The following is a 24,239-nucleotide window of genomic DNA, read 5'->3' as shown; positions in this document are numbered from 1 at the left end:
AAAATAATGCATTTCCTGTAGGACTTAACAGAAAGGCAAAAAGTTTACAGTATGGTTGCACAGCAGAGTTTGTATTGCAAAGAAGCATCAGCCAAGAAGTCATGGGGCCAAATGGAAATTTAAATTTATCAGTGTCAAACATTCAGATCTCACATGTTGAGAGTGTATCCTATATCACAAAGAAAGTCTGCATATGTGATTTGTGAGCTATACCTCTCTTCCCATGTTTAAGTATCTTAATAAAGATAGGAAGGATTAGAATTCCCAGATCAGGCATGAAAGGCATAATAGGCATAAAAATTCACAGAAAGACCTTCTATTTTATTTATCCTTTTCTACTTAATGTTCTTGGAAGGGTTTTATTCTTGATAGGCATTATTAAATTAGCGTGAGAGAGCAGGAGAGAGCTATATACACCATTAGAAAGCAAATAAGGAGGATGCCTAAGATGATTTAATAAAAGAAAAATAGGGAGGGTTTGGGAGTGGTAGAAAGAAAGATTACTATGTGTGGTAGAAATTGCTGTTGAAGTTTTCTTCTCATGATGTGGAATATTGGTACCTAAGCAAGCACAGCCCTCATCCCCCATTTCTGCCAGACATTCAGGGGCTTATATTCTGTGAATTTGATTTTATTTTGATGAGAACTTGGGTGAAAGGTTAGTACTTTCCTTCTAAGATACATTTGATCTCTATTTATTTGGTTCATATCTGTGTGGTTTTGTGCTTGAATATGCTAACATACGGCAAGTATGAATTCTCAAAAAATTCAACAGCATAGACTAACATAGAAATTTTTATTCACCTGTATGGAAAGAAAAACAGGTATGCAAGTACCATGGAGTCCCGTGTCACTGCCTAACATTGCCTCCAGACTGCCTAGAAATGCCCTAGCACCACTTATCTGGTAGCTGGTTAAAAGTTTATTGTATACGAGATTATCTAGGGACATGGTATATCTTTGTTACTCTTATTTCCCAGAAAATGATATTCAGTCGCTGTATAACCAGATTCACCTTTCTTAGAAAAATCACTAAACCTCACAAAATTTGTATAGTTCAGGCACTCTTCAGGTTTTGTGTAGAACCAGCATCTGAGGTTTTGGTGATTGGAAAATAGGGAAGCACTGTCTAGGTATTTTCCAGGGTGTCCTCCTGATGAGCAATAGAAACTGAGAGTCTAGCACTTAGATTCTGGCTCATGGCCATCCTGAATTTTCTTTTTAAGGAGTACATTTTGGAAGAGTTTGGAAGAGAATAATCAGATTTTCCTGTGTGCAATGTGTCTCTGTGAAGTGATTGAATTCAAAATCAGAATATTATGACAGCAATCTGAGATTACCACTGTGTATATAATGGAAATGTCCCTGTTTTACAAATCCAGGAAGTTGAAAGGGGAACATGATGATTTGGGATACACCACCGGCTCCCATGCCCAAATGCTTAACATAACAAAAAGAAAAATTAACGCAGCTATACATTATTAGGAAGTGTTTATTTTGCTATTGTGCCAAGTGAATAACGCTCTTCCTTTTTTTCTTTTTTTCCTTTTTTTTCTTTTAGTGCACTTTGTGTACAATCATCTGGAGTACTTACATTTTATGGCAGAGTGAGACAAGTCAGATATATGTTTCACATCCATCAAGCATGGTCTTGTAAATTATTTTCTGGATACAATTATGTATCTACTTAAATTCTTGATCTTAGCTGTTTTTGAGGATTATGAGGGCAGCATTCTGGAGACAGGTCAATTCACTGCACTCTAGTACCTGGATTTCAAAATTACTAAAATCAGGTTGCAGCTCAAAAGTCCTTTACGTTAAAAATGTTAACACAGTACTTTCAGAATTTGTTCCTTGAATGAAAAGAGTATTTCCTGCTGCTTTAATTAAAGGGTTTCCATATAATTTTTATTAATGAATTTCAACTCAGCTCCTTGACACATGATGTAGTGCTTTACTGAATGCAATTAACAAAGAATAGGTGTTTCCAAGAGGAAGCACTGTGCTTATTAAGTTCTGATAACCTAGAATCATAATTAACTGTATAGATCAAAAAATACCTTAGAACTGCATTCTACTCATGCTGTACTTGACTAATCTGTGTGGAGTTAATTCATTTTAATAGCTGCCATTTAAAACTTTGGAATTTTTAGAGGGAGGAGGAAAGGGCATACAGCCACCGCTGTACTATTGCACTTAGCAACTGATGGCCTGTTTTTTTCTCTCCTGCTTCCATTGGCTTTCTCACATTTTCCCTCACTCATCTAAAATAAGCTGCACACATCTTGACAGAAAAGGTTTCCTACAAGTTCAGATACACCTGTCTGGAGTTGCCAAACCAAGAATTGCAATTATATGAACAATATTACATTGGAAGGTACTTTTGTGGCCAGATAAATGCTGCAGTTGTCAAAAGTTCAGCTTACCAAGTTTTGACTCCTTTACTACAGTAGCAATCCTAGCATCAGTGTTTTTATTACCAAAGCCAAAATTGCACAGAGCTTTACAGCATTATCAAGTACTGCTGTGCATCGTGGAGAGTGGGTTAGTCCTAGGAAGAATCTCTGAGTATTTTAAGGGATTTGGGTGACTACACTGTTTTAATTTGTTTTCAGCTAAAGTGAAAACAGTGTTTTCACACAGCGTTTCACCCATAAAGTGTTTTCAGGTGTGTTTCATATTGTCAGGTTGGGTGGGAGTTTATTTTCCAACGCAAAAATTAAATGTTTTAAATTAGATAAGCCATTCTTAAACTTTAAGAAGTCAAACAGATAAGTGTGTGACTTCTTTTTTTATTTAGTGGTAAAGATAGTTTGTATATTCCATATGGAAAATAAAATCTCATTAAAGTCTTAATAGTCATTTTTTAACCCAGGCAATTGGGTACTTTGTGGCTTTTAAATAATATGGCACTTAGGTGACTACAAAAAAATAATACTCAAGTGCTTTATTTGTTCTCCTGCTATTTTTTTTTATTAAAAGGAGCATTCTATCCTGTGAAGATAGTAATAAAATTTTACTCTCTTTATTGGAAATAATGAAAAAGCCTCACTCTATTTGCCATGTATTTCCTCTAGCTGAAGTATCTTAGCCTATGAGAAAAGAAATTAAGCAAGTCTGCAGTAAAAAGACATTAATTTCATTGACTTTGCATTTTGTCTTTTGTATCTGTCATTGATGTCAGAATAAGAATTACCATACTGCTAGCAGGAACAAACTTATTTTATCTTGTCCAACAGATCAAAAGACACAGTGTAGTATTAATCAAGTAAAATCTTACCTACTCTCATAACTGTTTTGCTCCAAAAAGATGTGTTAAGGTGACATAAGTTATAGCGGACTAAAGCTATTATTTCTGATATTTATTCCACTTATTTTAGTTTCAATACCCTCACAAAAACCCCAAACAAAAAAAAGAAAGCAAAACAACCCCCCAGAGTATAATAATATTACTAAGTTTGTGTGAAATCATTGTAATCTTGTTTCAGATACAATCAGAAAATTAAAAATGGCAAGTTTTTTTCTTACCCTGAAATGTGTCACTGGTAAATCTCAGAGATCAACAGCATTTTTCTGGTATACTGTGCATACTTGGACCAACTGAATTTTACATTAATCAATCTACTCTAGGAAACTTAGCATCCTCTAAACATTTTTGCTCTCCCCCTTCTTTTGTTCTTTCTTTTTTGTTTTCCCCTCTTAGAAAAATGTAGTCTTTAGTCTTCTAATGATCTTGGATGTCTTTTCATTTGCATCATGCCAGTCAGCTCAGGTCAGGGCTCAGCTACTCATTCAAGTAAAGTTTAACACCTTTATAAAGTATGGTGAGGCCACATACAGTCCCAAATAAGATTTGGTCAGATGTTCTCTCCAGTAACTTTGAGATTAAGTTCTGTTTGGTTGTAATAAAAAAAAGATGAAAGAACATTAACTAGTAGATTTTGGCACATAGGGCCCATCCATTATTTTTCTGACTAAAAGCTGCCATGCAGTGAAGAGTAGTAGTCGGAGACTTGCCATGTGAGTTACAATTTCACCTTGTAAAGGAATTTTTCTGGTGCTAGTACTTATATAAAGCAGGTCCTAGCTTGCTGTTAATGAGACTAAGAATTAGTCTCCACTAAGACTAACCTCCATTAGAAAATGGAGAATGTTGTAAGTGCATTACATGACTGTGCATTACATGATGCATTACATGACTGTGACTACTTCATTTAGAATGGTTGAGTTTTCTGAATTTCTGCATGTTAGATCATGGAATTGTCAGTTAAAAGGAACCTGAAATGAAAACAGAAGGAAGGATAGGTGGAAAAAAATAAAGAAAAGAAACAGAAGAATGCTGTGGAAATTTTAGAAATCCCATCTCTCCCTCACCCTGAAATTTGGACTTGATATAGGACTTGATCTAGGAAGAAGGTTTAGAATTTAAATGTGAGTTGCATAGGAATGAGATGGGAATGAGTGCTGTGTTGAAATAAAATTAATCTGAATTCCTATGTTTGTATCCGTCCAAAGATGTTAAGTGAAAGAAAGGTTTGCAAAGTCAAAGATCATCTCTAGCAAAGTAAAACAAAATGAAAAGATGTCACTTATCCTAGAGTCTCTCTAAAAGCTGGCAGAACTGCCATGTTGTTCTTTACTTAAAAATTGAGATTTTTAAGCAGAGAGTAAAATTTTTAAAAGGGGGGAGGAAGGAAATAAGAGAGAAACGTAATTATAGTTGACTAGTAAAATAATTGGGTCATATCTGCATCATCTGGTAGGATATAAAAAATTGTCACCATTTATAATATCAAATACAGTTGTTTCCTTCTATAAAATTTATTTAATTATTTAAAATTACTTGAGAAATTTTAATAGTTATTTTTAGATTATTAAAAAATTTATTTTTAGATTTTTTAAAAATCTAAAAAAAGTTATTTTTAGCAAGGCAATTCTCTGCAGCTCATTGATAATGAAAGCTAGCCTTTCATTGCTTTTAAAGTAAAACTGTTTTAGATGTAGTCTGGATTTTCCTGTCTTTTACTGACAAGATCATTTTAATCCACCTGTTATAACTTTCTTTTGACCCTGAAGGTGGAGGCATAATTTTCATTACTGAGTTGCTTCCAGGATCCTTACAAGATTAGCCTTCACTAGTGGTAAATACTCTCTAAAGTGCCCCCCTTCTGCCTGTGCAATTCCTTTATGCTTCGCTTCAGCAGGATTTTCCAAAGCAGCCAATGCAGCACAGAGAAAATACACTCTCTTATCTTGTGGGCACTCTGACCCAGTATCTGGTTTTAAAGCCTGTCACATTGATAGGAATGATGGGACATAGTGTTTGCTTTGTGTTATTCTGGTATCACCCTTAGTGTTAATCAAGCTGAGGTGAAACCAAATCCAGATATTAGGGCATCCAAGATAAATAATATTGTTTCAAAAGTTTATGAGACAGAGGTGACGGAAAGGAAATAATGCTTACATGCCTCAAGAACAAATAAGAAGCCTTCCTTTTCCATCCTTGTATTTAGCTGCTACTTACATAACCATGTGGTCAAGAGTCTTAATACTCATGCAAATTTGACACCCTCAGGTGTCAAGTAATCTCTTCCTGAGGGAAAGCGCAGGCACTACTCTACATGTGCTCACACTTGCACCTCCTTGCATTTCCCCAGGAATCTGTTCAGTTTAAAATACTTTTTTCTCTTCTTCCCTGCCACCCCCAGGACATCTTAACTCAGTCAGGAAGAAGTTAGACCTTTCCTTTTTTACCCAACTTCATTGGTTTACATTCCTAGGTTTGAATAAGCCAATGTCTTTTGGAGATGGCCAGGTGAGATTATAGCTGACCAGGCCCTAAGCATTCAGATAAGGAATGAGTGAGTGTCTGCTAAGCCCTAAACAGGCCATGACCCATTCTGAAGCACAGTGCCTGTTTCTGCTGGGTTGCCCTTTATTCACAAGTAAAAGTGAAATCTTTTCTCACTGTGAACATTTTATATTCTGAAAAACTTATACATTGAATCAGATACTCATTGGCAACTCTGAAATACATTTACAAAATTATTGTTGCCTTTGCAAAACTATAAAATGCCCACCGACATTTAGACTAAAAGTATTTCAAAACTGCAAGATATTCTTATTTTGGTGCCCATCATTATTGAATTGACATTTTACAGAGAAGGCTAGTTTTCACTTAATACACCCAATACCATGGGACAGAATTCTAGGAGATGTCTCAGGTGGTGATGTTTTACCCTTTCTTCTTAAGGAGAGAGTCCAGAAGGAAACAAATAGACTTGCTATGTGTAAGATGGAAAAAAGGCTAAAACAATGATTTAAAATTGGCACCTGGAATTTTTCTTTCCAGTTGCAGCAGAGGCTGCCTTTTGGAAAGGTACTTAGTGAAATCCGTGATTTTGAGCCCCTTAAGTGTGATGGTAAAAAGTTTGCCACATGATGAAGCTTCAGATGGGAGCAAAAGAGTGTCTGGTGATTGCTGTTTGATTCCCAAATGAGCAGGATAAATTCTGTGAGACGTGGGAGTTCAAATCACCAGCAGGTTTGTGGGGAAGCAGTGGTGGACTTCTGCAACTCCAGGACATTTGGGTGACAGTACCTGCGTACTTGTCTCTTTCAACACCTATGCTGCTGCACATGAATTGCTGTGATGTGCTAACCACTTTATCATTTTATTACAGTTTATTACATCATAAATTTTTATATCTTCTTAACGATCCTACAAGAAGCTTAATTGTTTATAGGAACATCCTAATTAACTAGAGTTCACTAGGTTAAGCAGAACACAAATTGAAACAGCTCTAAATGAAACAAACCCTACTACTTCATTCCATACAGCTTCATAAGGTTAAAATGTGATTTGACTGCAAGAATAAAAAATTCATACTGCTTTCAGATGTTTAAATGATAATACCGTGGGTAACTTTACCTCAGCTTTCCCTTCTGCAAATGTGAAATTGAAAGGAAAAAAATTTTTACCTACTAGGAGGAATTTTATTTTGAGCTGTAGCATTTTGAGGACACTTGCCCCAGCAGACAATAGTGTTACTCAATTATCCCATTTCTATCTGGATTTTAGAAAGAGAACAGATTATGCAAGAAATGTACAGCGTGAGTCTCTGAAACTTTTCTAATTCTATCCTAATTGATTACAGTCAATTTTTCTGAAGTATATTTAACAGGAACTTAGTGAAATGGCAGAGTACATGAATTGGAATGGGTAAGACTGATGTATGTGAATGGTAGAACTAGTTTTAAGAGCCAGTCTTCCCAGGGTCTGAACACCTTCAGCTGTTAGCAACCTTAAGACAGCAGATTTTCCTGAAAAACTAAGGTGCTTTAGTACATGTGGGAGAGCATTTAATATGCTTTTACCAGAGTTACCCCCTAAACTGAAACACCACCATGGTCTTGACTTACCTTTGTGAAATACATCTATGACATGATTCAAACAGAATGATAGTAACAGGTGGGCAGTGCCTATTGCATTTTCATCACAGTTTTCAAGGCCGCATAGAAGATGGAATAGGTTGTCTGAGAAGAGGTGGAATTTCCCCTCCCCCTGCCACAGGTTTACATATAAAAGACACATCTTGGCAGAACCAACTAATCTAAGGCCCTGCTTTCATTAGAAGACTGCACCAGACTATCTGTAGAAATCCCTTCCTGCTTAGAATTTCTGCAAAACTGTGAATCACAATTAATGGAATCTTAGGATTAAGATGGAAATCCTCCAAATCCAGACCACAGGCCAGGACTCCCAAATGTGCTTATGTCTTACTGTGTATAATATGTCAACCAAATGATGTTAGGATGATTAAGATACATATTAAACCCCATCTTGCCATAATTAAGGGACAGAATAGTTTTAAGAAGGTGTTAATGGTTGATAGGAAGGGGACATTTAGCTTTGGAGGCAAGAGACTGGAAAGTTCAAAGTTGAATGATTAATCAAAGTAATAGAAAGAGATTACTTAGCATCTTCCATTATAGATGATAGATTTCAACAATGACATAATTAATCTATGTTTCAAGGAGCAGCAAAAGTGAACTGTCCAACCAAAGGTTCTAAGCCAGTAGTGAAAGGCGATGAGAGCACTGGCCATGCCTGCACCATGAGCACAATTCATTAAAGTCTGACCATGGTAGACTGAATGAGAAGCTGGTAATTGTGTCCATTGACAATCTCAGGCCTGGCAAAGGAATATAGTCAGGTCAAGGGTCCATCTACAGGCTTCAATCAGGAGCAAAAGAATGGGGGCCAAAGGTGGGATAGAAGACCAGGCTGTAACATGAATGTGAGGGTAATCTAGAGGACAGCACTACAGCCAGACACACCTACAATGCAGTTTAGGAGGGGAGCGAAGGTCCAGGCCTGGGCTTTAGCAGGGGCTCTGTGCGCCGGGACTTGGAATCCAAGCTGGCAGGCAAAATTGGTGCACTGAGGACTGTGACACCATGATCCATAGCTGCTGTCTTCAGCAGAGGAGACTGCTGATACCAAGACACACAAAAGCAGCTGTTTGTTGGAATGCTCACGTGATTAATCTACATGTGTTTCTCCATCGCTAATCATCAGACTAATCAGCTGAAGTCCTCTTTTGTGTAGGCACCAATGCACATACTGATGGAGAGTACTACAAGGTCCAAAGCCCACACAAGTGTCTCTCTCATCTTCTTTACCCTGGTCCCAATAGTTAGGTGTCTTCATTCCTGCTGTATGCCTATGCAGGAAACTTCTAGCCCAGATATTTTTCTGAGAACTTGGTATGAAGGTTCTTTTCAGCATGTTCCTTTGAATATATTAGTTGTGAAAAAGAAGGGGGGGAGAAAAAGCCTTCTATTTTATTTTTATTATTAATTTAGATGGGCAATTCTGGATCAAAGACATGCTTTTGAGGTACCACTACATAAATTTAGATATAACGTGAATTTCAGGGGAAAAGCATTTGGGGCTCTTTTTTGTCCCTTTATTTTTTTTTTTCTCTTTGCAATCATGTTTTCTACTATCAAAGAAAAATGTTTTTCTACAGAAGGAAAGCATAGAGGAAGACACCTGTTTGGCTTGCAGGAATTGGCCAGGGAGGCTGTTTTCCTGACAGGCCAAAAGCAACTAGCATAGGGCCCCTTTAAAAAAAAAAGGTCAGGATACTTTTTTTTCCCCCCCCCCTCCCCATCCATTTCATGTGAGCATTGGCAGAAACTCTGACAAGCAGTTCTTCATATTTTATTATGTTCTTGTCTGGCAGAATCTCTGTCAGGCAAAAACCTTGTCAGCGGAAAACCTGTCGTAGGATCAGAGGAGACAAAAACAGGTGTCACAGAGGCAGTCAAAACTGAAGAAAAAAAAAGATTAGGCTAAAGAGAGAAAGGCAGACAATTACATTAATGCCATTGCTTTTATCTTATAGATGTGTGTTATTATCTCGGGGTGCTGAGTGCGCAATTGCCTCAAAGAAAAGTAGACAGGAGACAAGGGGAAACTTGATAGTTATTAACTGAAGAGGCAGTGTGTCAAAGCTGGATGGGGTTCAAAGTTTTGTAAAGGGATAAAAAAATTGCAGACAGCAAGCAACGTCTGTGAACAAACTGTGGTTCTGCTTTCGGCTACATAAACCTAGTAGCATTCTAGATATTTTAACTTGGAATCAGATCATAGGCAGAAAAATTAATGAAAGTTTTCATTCAGTCTTTTTTTAATAACATTTATTTTGTGTTCATGCAACTGAAGTGCTGGGGGGGGTTTTTGTTAGAGCATGAGGCATGGTGAGGCATGAAAACATATCAGTTTAGTTGCTGTGTTGTTTGGGTTTGGAACACCTATTATCAACACATGTTTAATTTTAAAATGTTATTAAGAAGCCTTTTACTAAGTGTGAACATCTGTACATGCAAGCTGTAAATTAGCAGATCACATATGTGTCCCTCAGTCAGAGACTCAGTGTGTTTGGCAAATGGTTTCTGTTATTAGTTTTTAAATACAGAAAACGACGTTACCCAAAAAAATTGATTTTGCCTATGAATTGGAATTTCTTTACTTGCTCTTCTTCAATGATTTTTGTCTTAGTGAACATTTATCTTCTATATGGAATTAATTATGAAAGCAATGAAAAGAGAGGTGAAAAAGAGATTACAAAAGGATGATATGTTGTAGCTGGAATTTGTACTGAGGATTCAGGATGTTCACACACTGATGTAAGTGTTCATGTCCCCTACTCTCTGGCTCCAGGAATGAACGGGATCATTTCATACACTATGAAAATATTGGAGTCCTTCAATAGATGTGGAAAACTTTTCTTATCCTTAGTCACTTTCTAAGCATGATATTTTTCAGGAGCAATTTTTTTCTGCCTTCAAAATGCACCACATTGCACCATGTGGGAGGTGGTATTAAATCTACGTACTGAGTGAGGGAGGCTACTTTAGACCACCTCTTATGGTTGTGATAAGTGGTCCCTACAGCGTTTTAGTCATTACTAAGGATTTGTTGCTTTTTTTTGTGTCGTTGATGAAAAAGGAGAAAATCTTGAACTCTGAAAATGTGATGCTGTTCATCTTCACCACTAAAATCAAAAGTAAACTGCATTGCTCAACATTGCCATTAATAATACTGCACCTGTTTTACCACACTCAACATAATATTGTTGCAATGATATTATGGAATAATTTTATATTGGTATTATATCTTTCATCCGTCTTCTAATTTTAGTTTCTTTTGCTGCAAAAGGTGACCCAGTTATTTAGGTTTTTAAAATGTCTGGTAAGGTTTTTGTTATTGTCTAGACACAAACTACTTTTCTTTTTTTTCATCTTCTTGTTCTTGACCAAATCTAGTAATCTAGAAAGAAGATGATGGTTGTTAAATTTTGTATCATCATTTGTATGTGTTTGTGTACTCCAACAGTATTCAACAATATCCAACTTTGGCAAGTTGGTAAACTGGCTAGCCAGTATGCCAGAAAATCCAGAGTGGATATATTGGAGAGCTCAAAACTAAAACTGAAATGGAATGAGATCCATAATGCCCTCTTGCAACCTATAGACTCTTCTCTATGGTCTTCTGAGATACACAGGCAAATCAGCCAAGACCTTTCACTAGACCTTTTCATCCCTCTCAGGTTAATAAAATATTTATCTAGGATCAGGAAATTAGCAAGAGGTAAGTGTATTTGCAACTCCAGTTGCATTAAAACTAGGATATTTTAAATTCTTTTCTATTTAGTAAAGGCAAAATGTCATGCTTTCATTGTAGCTGTTCAAAAAAAAAATCAGACTTCTAAAGTGCAAAATTCATCACTGCATATTTGTATTTCTTTTACTTAGCAAAAATGGAATCTGCTCAGAGGCATGGCTTTTAATTTGGTTGACCTTTTTCACTGCATATTGGGAAGAAAGGGGTCTATGGGCAATGAGTAAATTTGCAGAGCTGAGCCTGTAAACTGGACACAGTACAGATGAAAATAAAAGTCTCTTCTTTGTTTTCTGTCTTTTGATAAATTGCAAAAGAAGTTGTGCCTTATTTTAATGTATCCTTTGTACTTAAATTCATTTGAATTACACAGTCTCAAAATTCCAGTAAAATATAAATAAGGTACATTTCCCCTCCTTACTTTACAACATTTAAAAACACTGAACAAACCAACCAACAAAAAAAAAAAAAAAAAAAAACAACTCTACAAATGGAACATAAAAGTTAGTTCATTGATTTATTGCAAAGATGTCTGAAGCTTTTTTTTCTGAACTATTGCATAATAAGAATGCTGAAGGCCTTAATATTAATATTGACATTGAAACAATTCCAAAGTTTTTTTGACATTTGAGATTATACTGAGCAGAATCTCAGTAAAAAAAATCTGAGGGATTTTTTTTCTGTTTAAGAAGCTAAAAAGTGAATAAGCAAACGGGGAGGTTCAGGCTTGACATTAGGAAACACTTCTTTAATGAGGGGGTGGTCAAGCCACAGACTTCCTAAGGAGGGGGTCAATGCTCCAAGCCGCTCCATGTTCCAGAGTCATTTGGATAATCCCCTCAATATGGTTTAACTGATGATCAGCCCTAGAGTGCTCAGGTAGCTGGATTAGATGGTCATTTTTGGCCTCTTACAGTTAAAATGTTCTCAGTTATTATGGTGCATACTTGATACTTCAGAGTTGGAAAAACTGTTGAAAGGTTCCTAATTCCTGTGCTAATTATCCAGTTAGTGATTTTTCATTGTTAAAGGCAATCTTTAATCTCCTCTACACAATCCTTGCTACTCCCCCCCTTTAAAACAGTTTTAATTTCTGAAGTACTTGAAATTGGGAATTCACCACAGAAATGTTACTTGACTGAGTGTTGTCAGAGTAAAACACAGGGGTATTTTTAGGCCACTCCATGAAAATGTTGATTGCTCAGCAACTATGTAATTTTAAGATTAGTTAGATCTCTTCTTCCTGTATCAGAGAGCACCTTTTCACATAAACTGAATTAAAGAATATGAGACTATCAGGGCAGTGCTGACAATTAAATTGCATTGTTAAAAAAGGGTACCTGTCTTAGTTTAAATACATAACTGATCTCAGTCATGGTTTTGGAAAAGATTGTGCAGGTTACAACTAAAATGTCTCAAACATGCAGAGGTGAACTTTTGATCCTGCTGGAACTGTACAAAGGGTCAGTAATACCTCATGCTGCACCAGGAAGGGACTTCTTATGTGTGCTTTGTGATATTCAGTCACTGATAATAAAGACACATCTGTTTATGTCATTTTCAGGTAGGATAGAGCACATTCTTTTGTTTAGCATATTTAATCTTGAAACCTTCTTAGTGCTTATGAAACCATAAACTCCTGCAGATATTGTTGAATGTACTCACCTTTAAAACAGTTCATTGTTTACTAGCCTGTATAAATTAAACCAATGGTTTAGAGCAGAAAGTGATGAGGAATGCATTATCCACTTGAAATTATGTGGGCAATTCAGGGCATCAGAATACAGCTGTTTATGCAGAGATTTGACAAGAATCAGAAATTTGTCGAGAAGGCTAAAGCTAATACTCCTTTCTTTACAGAAAACCAACAAGATAGATACTTCCTTACCTCTTACCTGAAAAAGAGTCTATCAACATAAATGACCTCTTGAATCCACCTAGAACACTGGCATTAGTTCACTAAGGGTATCAGAAGAGAAATGAGAAATACTACAAAAATTCTGTCAACTACATTCGTAGCAATCTTTTAAAGAAACACAAAAATGTTTATAAATTGCAAATTAGAGAGAGAATTTTTGTTGTGACAATTTGAAGGGATATCAATAGTTATTTTTCTGAAAGAATTTCAGAATTTTACAGTAATTTCCCATATGAACACAACTCTGTTTCCTTTCATTTAATTTACAACCTTTTTATTTTCATGTACCAGGAGGTTTGTCTTTAGCTTGCAAATGTTCTTATGTACCCATGCAATAATATATGTTTTGTTGTGTTATAAATTCCACATATTAATGCATATCCTGACCTGTACTTGAAAAGGATAAAATTTGCTGCTTGTTTATTATTTAATACATATAATAAGGCCACAAATCAAAATTGGAGATAATATCACTGTCACTTGGAATGTTGTTCCAATATTATGCTAATTAGTATTTGTGTGTGTGTGTTGAGAAGCAGGTGTCTATGGATAATGCTGCTAAAAAATTAATATTGCAGTTTAACGGAATAGTACAGGTTAGATTGCAAAAATTTCTATCAGCTGGTCAAAGAGTATGCTTAGTTATTTAAAAAAGACTTTATTGGTTTCTCCCCTCTTCCATTCCACCTCAACCTTTCCAAAGCTGTTATATGGTCACCTTAAATGAAGTCCACAGAGTTTTGTAATCTTATTGTTAGAGAAATTAAAAGCTGTTAGATCTTTCATCCACCTGAGAATCCTTAGATAAAGATGTCTTATAGTCATTCTCACTTGGACCACAGTAGAATAATGATCTTAACATCCTCAGCATGACAAGTCTTCTTTAAATGGAAGAACTTCTTTTTCCTCACTGCAGGCATGGTATTTGCTGTTAAGAAGAGAGAAACAAAAACAAATATTTGGATACATTAGAAATACAGTATGATTCAGTCATTAAAAAACATAAAGTGTTCAGAAAATATCCATTCATGTCTTGGTTCTAGTCTAAATTTGCATAAACTTGGAGAAGCCAGTTAATATCTTTGGACCCTTTTCTGTAAGACTGAAGTTGAAAAGCTCAGGGTGATCCAGATCTGCTCAATAATTTCAATAGTCTGTTAGAAGGTGTTCTTACAGAGTGTCTATTGGAAACTCCAAACTATTTACACCCTTCCTACTGTGAGCAATGCTAGTATTAGAAAAAAAAATCCTTATTTTATTGCTTCTAAATGGTTGATTAGTCCCTCAGATACACATATATACATATCACCACACATACTGCTCAACCTGCAGAATAAAAATATCAATTTTCTTGGCTTTTCTAGCCAAGAGCTTTCATTACACATCTATTATGGCAGTAGCAAAATAACCATCTTAGCATCTTAGAAGAAGATCATATGTAAAATGGGGTGGGAAGAAAGCAGAACGGTATTTAACCTGCTTAAGCTTCAGTCAAATCTCATTCATTAGACCTTGTAAAAAAATTAGTCCTACATCATGAAGCCTACATAGGTGTAGTAGTTTGGAAGAAGAGCTTTTGGAAGAAAAGATTCTGCTCTTCATGTTCTGCAGTGTAAATGTCCTGTGGAGACACGTAGGACTGAAGTCCGTAGGCTTGCCAATTTCTTATCTTGTTTGAATGTGAAATTAATTTTTCAAACTATTTATTCAAAATTGACTTAGCCAGTAGAATAGGAAAGATCAGACAATTCAGTTGCAAGAAATGAAGTATGAGGAAACTGGAACTCTTTGACAATGTAGTCCTTGGAGTAAACGTGGTGAATGAAGCCAGCAAGTAAATGATAAGGGCCTTTGCGCTCTGGATGTAAGAAGGCAATTTATCAACAGTACATGAACTCTCTAGTGACCCTAAGACAAGAAGAAACCAAGTACAGGAGAAGTCCCTATGAGATTGTTTTAAATGCTCAGAAATTTTGTTTGGAGAAGAAGAGAAGCTTAGGTGCTGCAAAATAGTTCATAAAGTAGAAATAAAATTGAATATAAACATTGATACATCATAGAATGCATGATGTCATATGCAATTCCATCTTTTTTAACTTCACGAGGGGATAAGAATTACCTTCCTCCTGTAAATTTCCCTTATTATGAATTATTCAAATTCAAATCACAGTGAATAACATGGAATTCATAAAGCCAGGTGAAAAGAACTATCCAGCTCTAGTAGCAGTGAATTAATGATCAAATTTTTGGTAAATCAGAAGCCTTAGTTTTAACACGTTTAAGAGACTGGAGTTAAGGGAGTATCTGTTTTATTTTTTTCCTCTAGAGATTAAGTATCAAATCTTTAACAGTCCCATTCAATTTGGCATTGCTTCAGTCTTGGTCATTAGTTAATCATAAATTTCTCTTGAACTATGAGTACTGTAGTTTCTGAGTCTCACCTGAGAACCCTTCTGCCATAGCAATTAAAATTACGTGTGACCTTTGGAAACTAGGGCTGTTTTGGACTGCGTCTGTGAAAAAGGATCCCTTAGTGATGACTGGCATCCATCAGGAGTCCATACCGGGACCAGTATTGTTTAGTGTCTTCATCAATGACATGGTGAGGCCATCAGCAAATTTGCAGATCACACAAAGCTGAGTGGTGTAGTTGACACAGCAGGATGCCATACAGAGGGACCTGGACAAGCTTGAGGTAGTGGACCCATATCAACCTCATGAGGTTCAACAAGGTCAAGGTGTTGCATCTGTGTCAGGGCAATCACAAGCCCAAGTACACAATGAGAGATGAACTCCTGGAGAGTAGAACTTCAGGGAAGGACCTGGGAAGCTTCAGTGGGTGAAAAGCTGACCATGACTCAACAATGTGCTCCTGCAGCCCAGAAAGCCGACCATACCCTGGGCTGCAACAAAAGCAGCATTGCCAGCAGGGTGTGGTAGATGATCCTGCCCCTCTGCTCCCCTCTGGTGAAATGCCACCTGGAGTAGCAGTGCCCTACTACTAGTAGTAGTCTGGGGTTCTGAGCAAAGGAAAGACATACACCTGTTGGAGCAAGTCCAGGGAAGACCACCAAGATGATCAAAGGGATGGAGGCCCCGTCCTTTGAGGAAAGGCTGGAAGAGTTGGAATCCTTCAGCCAGGGGAGAAGTTGAAAAAAAAGCTTAGGCAAGGCTCCTTGATGACCTTATTAGGCTTTCAAAAGAAAGGGGGCCTACCAAAAAGCTGGGAAGATACTTTTGGCAAGGGCATGTAGTGGTTGGACAATAGGTAATGGCTTTAAGCTGGAAAGAGGAGAGTAGATTTAGATTACATATAAAAGAGATTTTTCCAGAAATGTTGAGGCATTAAGGTAGTTGCCCAATGAAGCTGTAGATGCCCCATCCATGAAAATATTCAGGTAGCATGAGGCTTTGAGCAACCTGATCTAGTTGAAGAGGTCCCCATGGCAGAGGAGTGGATTATCTGATCTTTAAGTGTCCCTTCCAACACAAACTATTCTGTGACTCTATGTTTCTATGAATCATCCAGGTGATATTTCTCTGGAAAATAAGTGTATCTGCCACATGACTCTTTGGAGTCGTTTACTTGTCTTTTTTTTTCTTTGCTCTTTCCTTATACTTGACCCCTTTTCTTTCAGCCTTGGACAAACTTAGTACTCAGCACCTCTACCACCCAACCCAAGTGGAGATTGTGCAGTCCAATGTTGTGTTTGACATCAGCAGCCTGATGCTCTACGGTACTCAGGCTGTGCCTGTGAGGCTGAAGATACTGCTTGACCGACTCTTCAGTGTACTGAAGCAAGAGGAGGTGTTGCATATTCTACATGGCTTAGGCTGGACACTGCGAGACTACGTTCGAGGCTACATTCTTCAGGTAGGAAATAAAGCAAAGCATGCTTTCAAACCCAGTAAATTGATTTTGTTGTTGTTGATGTATGGATGTAGTGATGGTGCACCCAAGATGGAAAGTAGAATATGAAGTGAATTTAGTCTGGCATGTTGAAGCCTAATGATGGTGCTGGCAAAATAAAATATTCAATTTTTCCTAAGCTAAAAAAATACAGGTGCCTTCATACCATAGTATTTATTTGTACTTGCTTATGTTTATTGTAGGAAATGCCTTAAATACTGCAAATACTGAGGTTAGCTACCTGCAAGCATGATCTGGCCATCAAAGGCAGCTGCCAAGTTTTCAAGGGCTACTGTTTGACTTGGGAAACTAAGATGCAAGTCAGCAGCTCTGTCATCTTTTCTTTCTGTCTTTAGAAAGATACCTAAAAATGTATAGATGAAATTAGGGTTGTGACCATGACTATATTGGAAAGTATCCTTATGTATAAACAGGAAAATCCTTTTAATAAGGCCATTTTTAAAGTATAGCTTTAAATAAAGTATTGTGTGCATTTTAGTTGAAATAGACAATCAGAAGAAAAAAAATATGTTCAACAAAAAGCTGGACAGGCTTGTTTTATGGGTATGGTCATAAATATACATATAGCTGCTTATCTGAAAAATTTCATAATCTATTAAATTCCATAGTAAATTTTTACATTTTGTAGGACTATTTCTGATTAATCACCTAATACTACATAATTCTGAATTCTCTTAATTGCTGTTGACTTTGTAGGAGCTCTTCATTATCTAGAATGCATCCAGTTATTGAAGTGGACATGCCTAAAGAATTTTGAAAATTTTAGTTGCTGATTTATTTCTTTATTTTGTAGGCAATGATAGCATGCTTAGAACTTTATTGAAAATATGGGATTTATGCCTGCTCTGAGAAATCCTGACTCTATTTCTTAATTTGTCTTCCGGTTTCTGTTCTTTGTGTATAAGAAGTAAATTAGCTGTATGTAGATTCCACGGAAAACTTCACCTTCTGTGCTTGTAAATATTTTCTTAAATGCCCTATATTTTGGATTTTTGCAGAAAAATATAATGAATTTTAAAACAGCCCTAGAGAAAGAGAACTAAAAAAGCTTACACTTTAATAGTGAAATTGTTTTATTCTTGTTAGGGCATATATGGAATGGAGCTCTTTAATTGTTTCAGGGTTCTCTCAGGCATCTATTTTGTAAAGGCTAAGTGTTACACCTATTGAAATAGAACAGAATCCTTTTTTTCCATTACCAATCTAAAATTAACATATAAGGATATATCCATCATATTTGTACAGCAGATATCTATGATGTTTGTATGATATAAATGTATGATATTATGTATTTATACATTTTACATATGATATATAATTAAGATGGATACATGAGGGATATCTACAGAGATATATACTGTTATAATGTGCATATTGCATCATATTTTAGATTCCTGGATTCTGAATGCTACTGATCTGGAGAGCTGAAGAAATTTGATTTGTAAAGGAATTAATGTAAAAAAAATATCGTTTTTAAAATATAATATTAGAAATCTGGTTACTAAATGTGATTAATAATTAGGGTTAATATATTCCAAGCATGGAATGTAATTCTTTGTTTCTTACAGACAAGAAGACAGACTGAAATCAGTAGCCTTCTTGTTTTAAAGGCCGTTGAATCATGCTCATATTGATTTTTTTAAACTATCTTTTGGAATGACTCAATATATGCAAGAATGGCTTGTGATATAATTACATAGATGTTTATACAGACTGAGACTGTGACCTATGAATCTGAAAGGTGTAAAGGCCTGTAATATCCCATTAGGTCACAGTTCAGTTTATCCAGCTAAAAGTCAGTCACACTGTAGCCCCTAAGGCATGAATTTTGGCATTACTATATTCAACAACAGTATATTGAATATTATGCCATTTAAATGAGAACAATTACCAGTGAAAGTTAAAGGCAGCTGTTACAGACTTGCCACATATTGACTTCATTAGCACTCGACTGTGGATTTTCCTAATGAGTGAATGAAGACCTATGATAGGTGTGTAGTCGAGCATCCCTGTTAATTTAGCTGTCTAATTTCAAAAAATCACACACTGCTAAAGGTTAGAAGGGAGGTCATGTTGTCCAAACCTTCTGTCCAAGCAGAGCCACCTAGAACTGTTTGTCCAGGACCTTGTCCAGATGGCTTTTGAATGTCTCCACAGGATCTCTCGGCAAAAAGTGTTTTGTTGTTTCCATTAAAGCTAGAAAACTCAGTATACGGCAGAAAAGGAAAATTCTTAGTAAAACATACATGCAGAGAAATGTTGGAAAAATGAATTAAATCAATGATAATAAAAATGTCTTCTTTAAAAATAGTTCTATTGAAAGTATCTGTTATAAAGGAGAAAGAGCTGTGCAGGGAAATTTGAAAGGAAATGTGTAGTAACACAAGCACAGTAAAAGTGCATACAGGTAATGTCTTCTTTGGGCAAAAGACATTGTTCCATGAAGCTTATCATTATAGACTGAAACTTTTCAGACTTGTTTGAGGCTTTCAGACTCAGCTTTTGCATACAGAAAACTGAATAAAATGTTGTAAGCATCATACAGGAGTTTCAAAAACATCAAGTACCAAAACAAATTATCCAGAGTATCACAAACTATGGGACTGTTGATAGGCCATCATGCAGTTAACTGAGGAACATTTGACTCTCAGTCAGGAATTACAGTTCTTTTTACCTTGTCTGTCCAAACCCACCTAAGTTATCACCTAATTGCAGTCAATTCTAGTAAATTTACCATACATTCATACATTCTCATTGTACACCAAATGCAGAAATATATATCTGTAGGAAAAGGTTTACTATGGTAGTGTAGTTAGAGAAGCGCAATCTAGTAAAAATATTATTTTTCACTTGTAACTTTACAGAATCACTGTTTTCCTGTTTTTTTCCTCAGGGGAAGAAAAACAGGAAGCTTAGTAGCAAGGACTGAGAGAAGTAATAGATTAGAAAAAGGTAATGGTTGTAACAGATTCCAGAATACTTTGTCCAGGTTTGAGTTCCAGTGTTTATTGACTACCATGCAAGAGATTTTTTAAACTGGCACAAAACTTGAGTTTTATGCTTTGGGATGGTCTAAGACATCCACTTGTGCTGAATGTGCCCTCAGTAGGATGAAAGTGTTAAAATATTTTAACATTTTCTCTAAATGGAGGCGTTTTGAGGAGTAGGGTAGATGTATCCACTCAAAGTCAATTACTGTTGTCTGATGATTTCCACAACCAACCAACCATCCAACCAACCAACGAAAAAGACCTTGATAACCAACAAAATGAGCAACCACCCTGCAAACCTCACAATTTTTTCCTTGTAACTTTAGAGAAAAAGCTCATGGTTTGCTCCACTGGAGAAACAAGAGAAAAACAGTTGTTTATTAATGCTGCACAGTGGATGGGATTATTTGTAATACCTTCATTTTGACTAATAATGTTTCCAAATAGCAAATTAAAAAACAATGGGCAGAGAAAAAAAACAGTATTTATGCCTTCATTCAGTGGATGCATTAATAGAGCACAGGAAGTCAAGGAACCCTGAAGCCACAGAGGTAATTTGATCACGCCTTCCACGTTTGGGCACAGTCACAATATTGCCAGTAATGGCTGAAAGGCATTAAGACCTGGCAAGATTCTCTGGCCTCCATGCAATAAATTGAGTTTCTAGTGAATAGATGCCTATCAATGAAGTGTTAGTGACAATTTGGTCACCAATCTCATCAGACCATCACAGGATTAATGTCTTGGCAGAGGAGCTGTTCTCTCATCTTTAGAACTGATCCTCAGAAAAACTTTTTGGCATAAAGGAACATTCTGGATTGTGTTTGCTCCATAGGAATTCAGAGTGCCTCAGATTTTAGAGTTGCTTTTTTCTACCTCAAGGAACTAATTTACTGTATTTGGTATTGACCCGTATGCAGTCGATAGTGAGCCTGTAAGTTTCCTCTTTTGGGAACACCTAACTTCCCATGTCTTTTACATGCCAAAAAATTTTGTCAAGAACAGTGGGTGTTTTGGGTCAGATACTGCACATGATACTCAAAGAGATGTATATGGCTAGTCTGTCTGTTGATTTGAATGATGTTACATCTTCTGTAAAGAGCAGCTCAACTGTGAGTCTCCGTCCCTGGTTTAATTCCAGCTAAGCTGCGAGAAGAGGTAACTTTGCCAGCTGTTGTGTGATCCACCAGAGATCACAGGGTTGGGGAGAATGCTCTGCCCCATCCATGTGCTAGTGTAGCTACATGTGTAATTGCTCTCTAGCCAGGTTCTCTTTAAACAAACCAGGTTAGAAAAATCCTCCTTCTAAACATGTGTAAGTTAATGCTCATTATTCCAAGAGGAGAGGGCTAGAGAGCAATTGTGCCACTAGCAGTGAGCCGCTGGGGCACTCAGCTTTTACACTGGTCCAGCTGCAGAAGACAGGACATGTGATTACAACTTAGAGGCCATAAACTGACTCAGTGCAAATAATGATTCAGTGTTTGAGTAACAGCTCAACACTTTTTTAACTGTTTTGTGGTCAAATAATTGTACTCTCTTAGTGAAAAAGATGAAAATACATATTTTCTTTACAATACAAAGAAGGAAGCAGAGACACAGAATAGAACATTGGCAAAATTAGCAAAAATGGTCTAGGAGTTCCATTCTTATCATCATGTCCTTGAAAAAAGTAGATTAGTCAGTAGCTCATAGGCAATGTTTTAGCTGCCAGACTCTCTGGTGCCACCCACAGCTATGAGAAATTTTTAAAAATAAAAAACACAGAACAAAGTCAAAACTAAAGCCAGCTGGAAGACTGTGGATATTTTATAGATCCAAAAGGAGACTCACTCACAAAAGTTCATTTACTGGACATTGCATGGGGAATCACTAATGCTAAATGAAGGTCTTATATGTAGCAAAATCAATTCTGAAAAATGGCAAAATTCAAATTTATTAGTTTGCTTTAGAAAAATTAGTCTAGTCTTTTATTGTTGTGCTTGTTCTGTAGTCCTAAAGCAACTGTACAGCAAGAAGTCAGCTAAGAAGGCATGCTCTCAGAAGGTATAATGGTTCCAGGCAGAGAGTGGGGAGGTGCAGGCAGTTTAAGACATCTTTTCAAAAAACCAAAATCCCATTAAGTAAAACAAACTCATTGAAATTATTAAATAAATAGCAGTGTTTAAGTAATTCAGTTCTGAGATTTTAAAGTAAAAATTAGCTAAATGCATATTCAAACTACCTGCTCACATATATTGATATATATATATATCAGCATATATATATACCAGCATATATATAACTAATATTGTCAGTTATATTTGAGAGTTTCTCAAATTTTTGTAAAACATTTTTTCTCTTGGTAGTATAGGTAATTTGGTTTCTGTACTAGTTTACCACCACTTGTTCATGCATACTATTTTTACATCCAGATTAAATGAAGATATTTGGGTAAAGACCAAAGATGGAAACTTCAGCATCTTCAATGCTATCATTCCTAATTTCTTTTCTTTTCTTTCTCAAAGTAGTCCCTTAGCACTTCACCTTTTAAATATTAACCGTTTGCACAGACAGAAATTGCTTTACTGTTCTTAAACTTAAATATTGCCCACCATTGGCTTGTCTGTGGAGGATTTCAGAAAAGGATGGGTTCTGTTGCTCTCTAACCTCTTTTAGAGACTTTATAGAGTCTTAGTTTTTCTGTCTGAAATAATTTAAGATCTTTGAACTTTTGCTGTAGAACCCAATCGCAAGGACTATTTAATTTAACAGCTTGTCAAACAGCCTCCAGTGCTTAAACATAAAGAACATTAGAAGGAAAACAAATAAGAAGAAGCTCTAATATGAGCTTTTGCAATGTAGACATGGAGTGTCAGGCTGCTGCAGTGATGATATCATACTTTCAGTTCAATGTAGTCTGCTATCTATAATCATGAGTCATGAAAATTTTTTTCAGCTTTATTTCCCCAAGTACTGTCAAGTTATTTTACTGTTTTTGTCTCTCACAACAAAAACACCATTAAAAGGTTGGTATGCTATATTATTTGTTAAAGAAAATTAAGAGAAATAGGCAACTAAATTTCACAAAAAAAAAAAAAAAAAAGTTGACTGTTGTAACCCCGCAAATATTAATTGACAGTTACACATATGAATAATAAAAAAAGAAAATTTATTTGTGAAGGTTTTGTATCTATTTTATTGGGATTGCTTCCTCATTGGTCTATTTGCCAATACCTTACTTAATACTTTACACTCTTTTAGCTGTGGCCACTGGAGGATTTCCATGTGTTTTAAAGAAGTAGTCACTTTTTCTTTCCATGCCTCTATGAGTAGCATGCCTTTTTTTATTAAAAAACTCCATACTTGTAAAAGTGATGCAGATAAAGATTAAGAAGTTTATCTGGTAAAGATTTTAATGATGCCAAAGTACAATCTACGATACATACAAAATTGTCTTACCCTTAATAACTGCCACCCACATTTAATTACTTGATAATGAAGAGAGCTGCCTTTTTACGGATTATTATGGTTTTTTTTCATTTTTGTTAGATACAGTTCTGTCTTGTGCTTTCTTTTCTTCCTTGTGGATATTGTTAGCGCTCATGTGTGTTCTTTAGTTCTGATGTTTTTCAACCGGGGCCTCAGAGCAACCAAGACTCAAAGCTGGGTAACATTTATCCAGACATCTAGTCCTGCAGTACACATGGGATTTAAAAGTGTCTCTTTTGTAGATGCTCTGCCTGTTTCTTTTTCTTTGAGCCTCTCTCTTCCTTTGTTCCTCTTTTTCCACTTCAGCTTCCTTATCTTTTCTTTTGTCATTGCCTCCCATTTCCCTCCCTTTTTTAGTTCTTCCCATCTTGAGCCTCACCGTAGTTTCACTTCCTCTTGTTCTCTGATTTTGCCTCTTTAGCACAAGAAGATGAAAAGGATCTGTTAGATGTCCATCTCCTGAGTGTTCTATTCCTCCCATGGCATCACTGTATGCTAATATTTGACACTCTGGAAGAGTTTCTCTTCTCCCCTGTGTGTCAGTTCAGTATGATTCCCCTACACTTCTGTGGAGAGAGATTCTCTTCCATGCCCCTTCCTCTTCAGTATTCTTCTTAGCTGCTCTAATCTAGGTGTGACTATTCTATCTTTACCCTAAACAGAAGGTGGAAAAAGCTCAGATAAACCTTAAAAGACTAAAAAGAGAGATAGGAAGCACTGTGGTGTGTTTGAGCAAAG

At 36.3% G+C, this 24,239-nt stretch overlaps 1 protein-coding gene across 3 annotated transcripts in view; it reads left to right on the top strand.

Moving 5' to 3' along the window:
- BNC2 (basonuclin zinc finger protein 2) overlaps positions 1 to 24,239 on the top strand; it is a 322,321-nt gene that overhangs the window by 211,047 nt on the left and 87,035 nt on the right. For all 3 annotated transcript variants that reach the window (XM_063180396.1, XM_063180397.1, XM_063180398.1), the window contains exon 4: positions 16,748 to 16,983. In XM_063180396.1, coding sequence (XP_063036466.1) covers positions 16,748 to 16,983 — 236 coding nt within the window. The remainder of the gene's footprint in view (positions 1 to 16,747; positions 16,984 to 24,239) is intronic.

The sequence above is a fragment of the Melospiza melodia genome, chromosome Z (assembly GCF_035770615.1).
Source record: "Melospiza melodia melodia isolate bMelMel2 chromosome Z, bMelMel2.pri, whole genome shotgun sequence".
Lineage (NCBI taxonomy): Eukaryota > Metazoa > Chordata > Aves > Passeriformes > Passerellidae > Melospiza > Melospiza melodia.
This window is presented reverse-complemented; position numbering and strand designations above follow the sequence as displayed.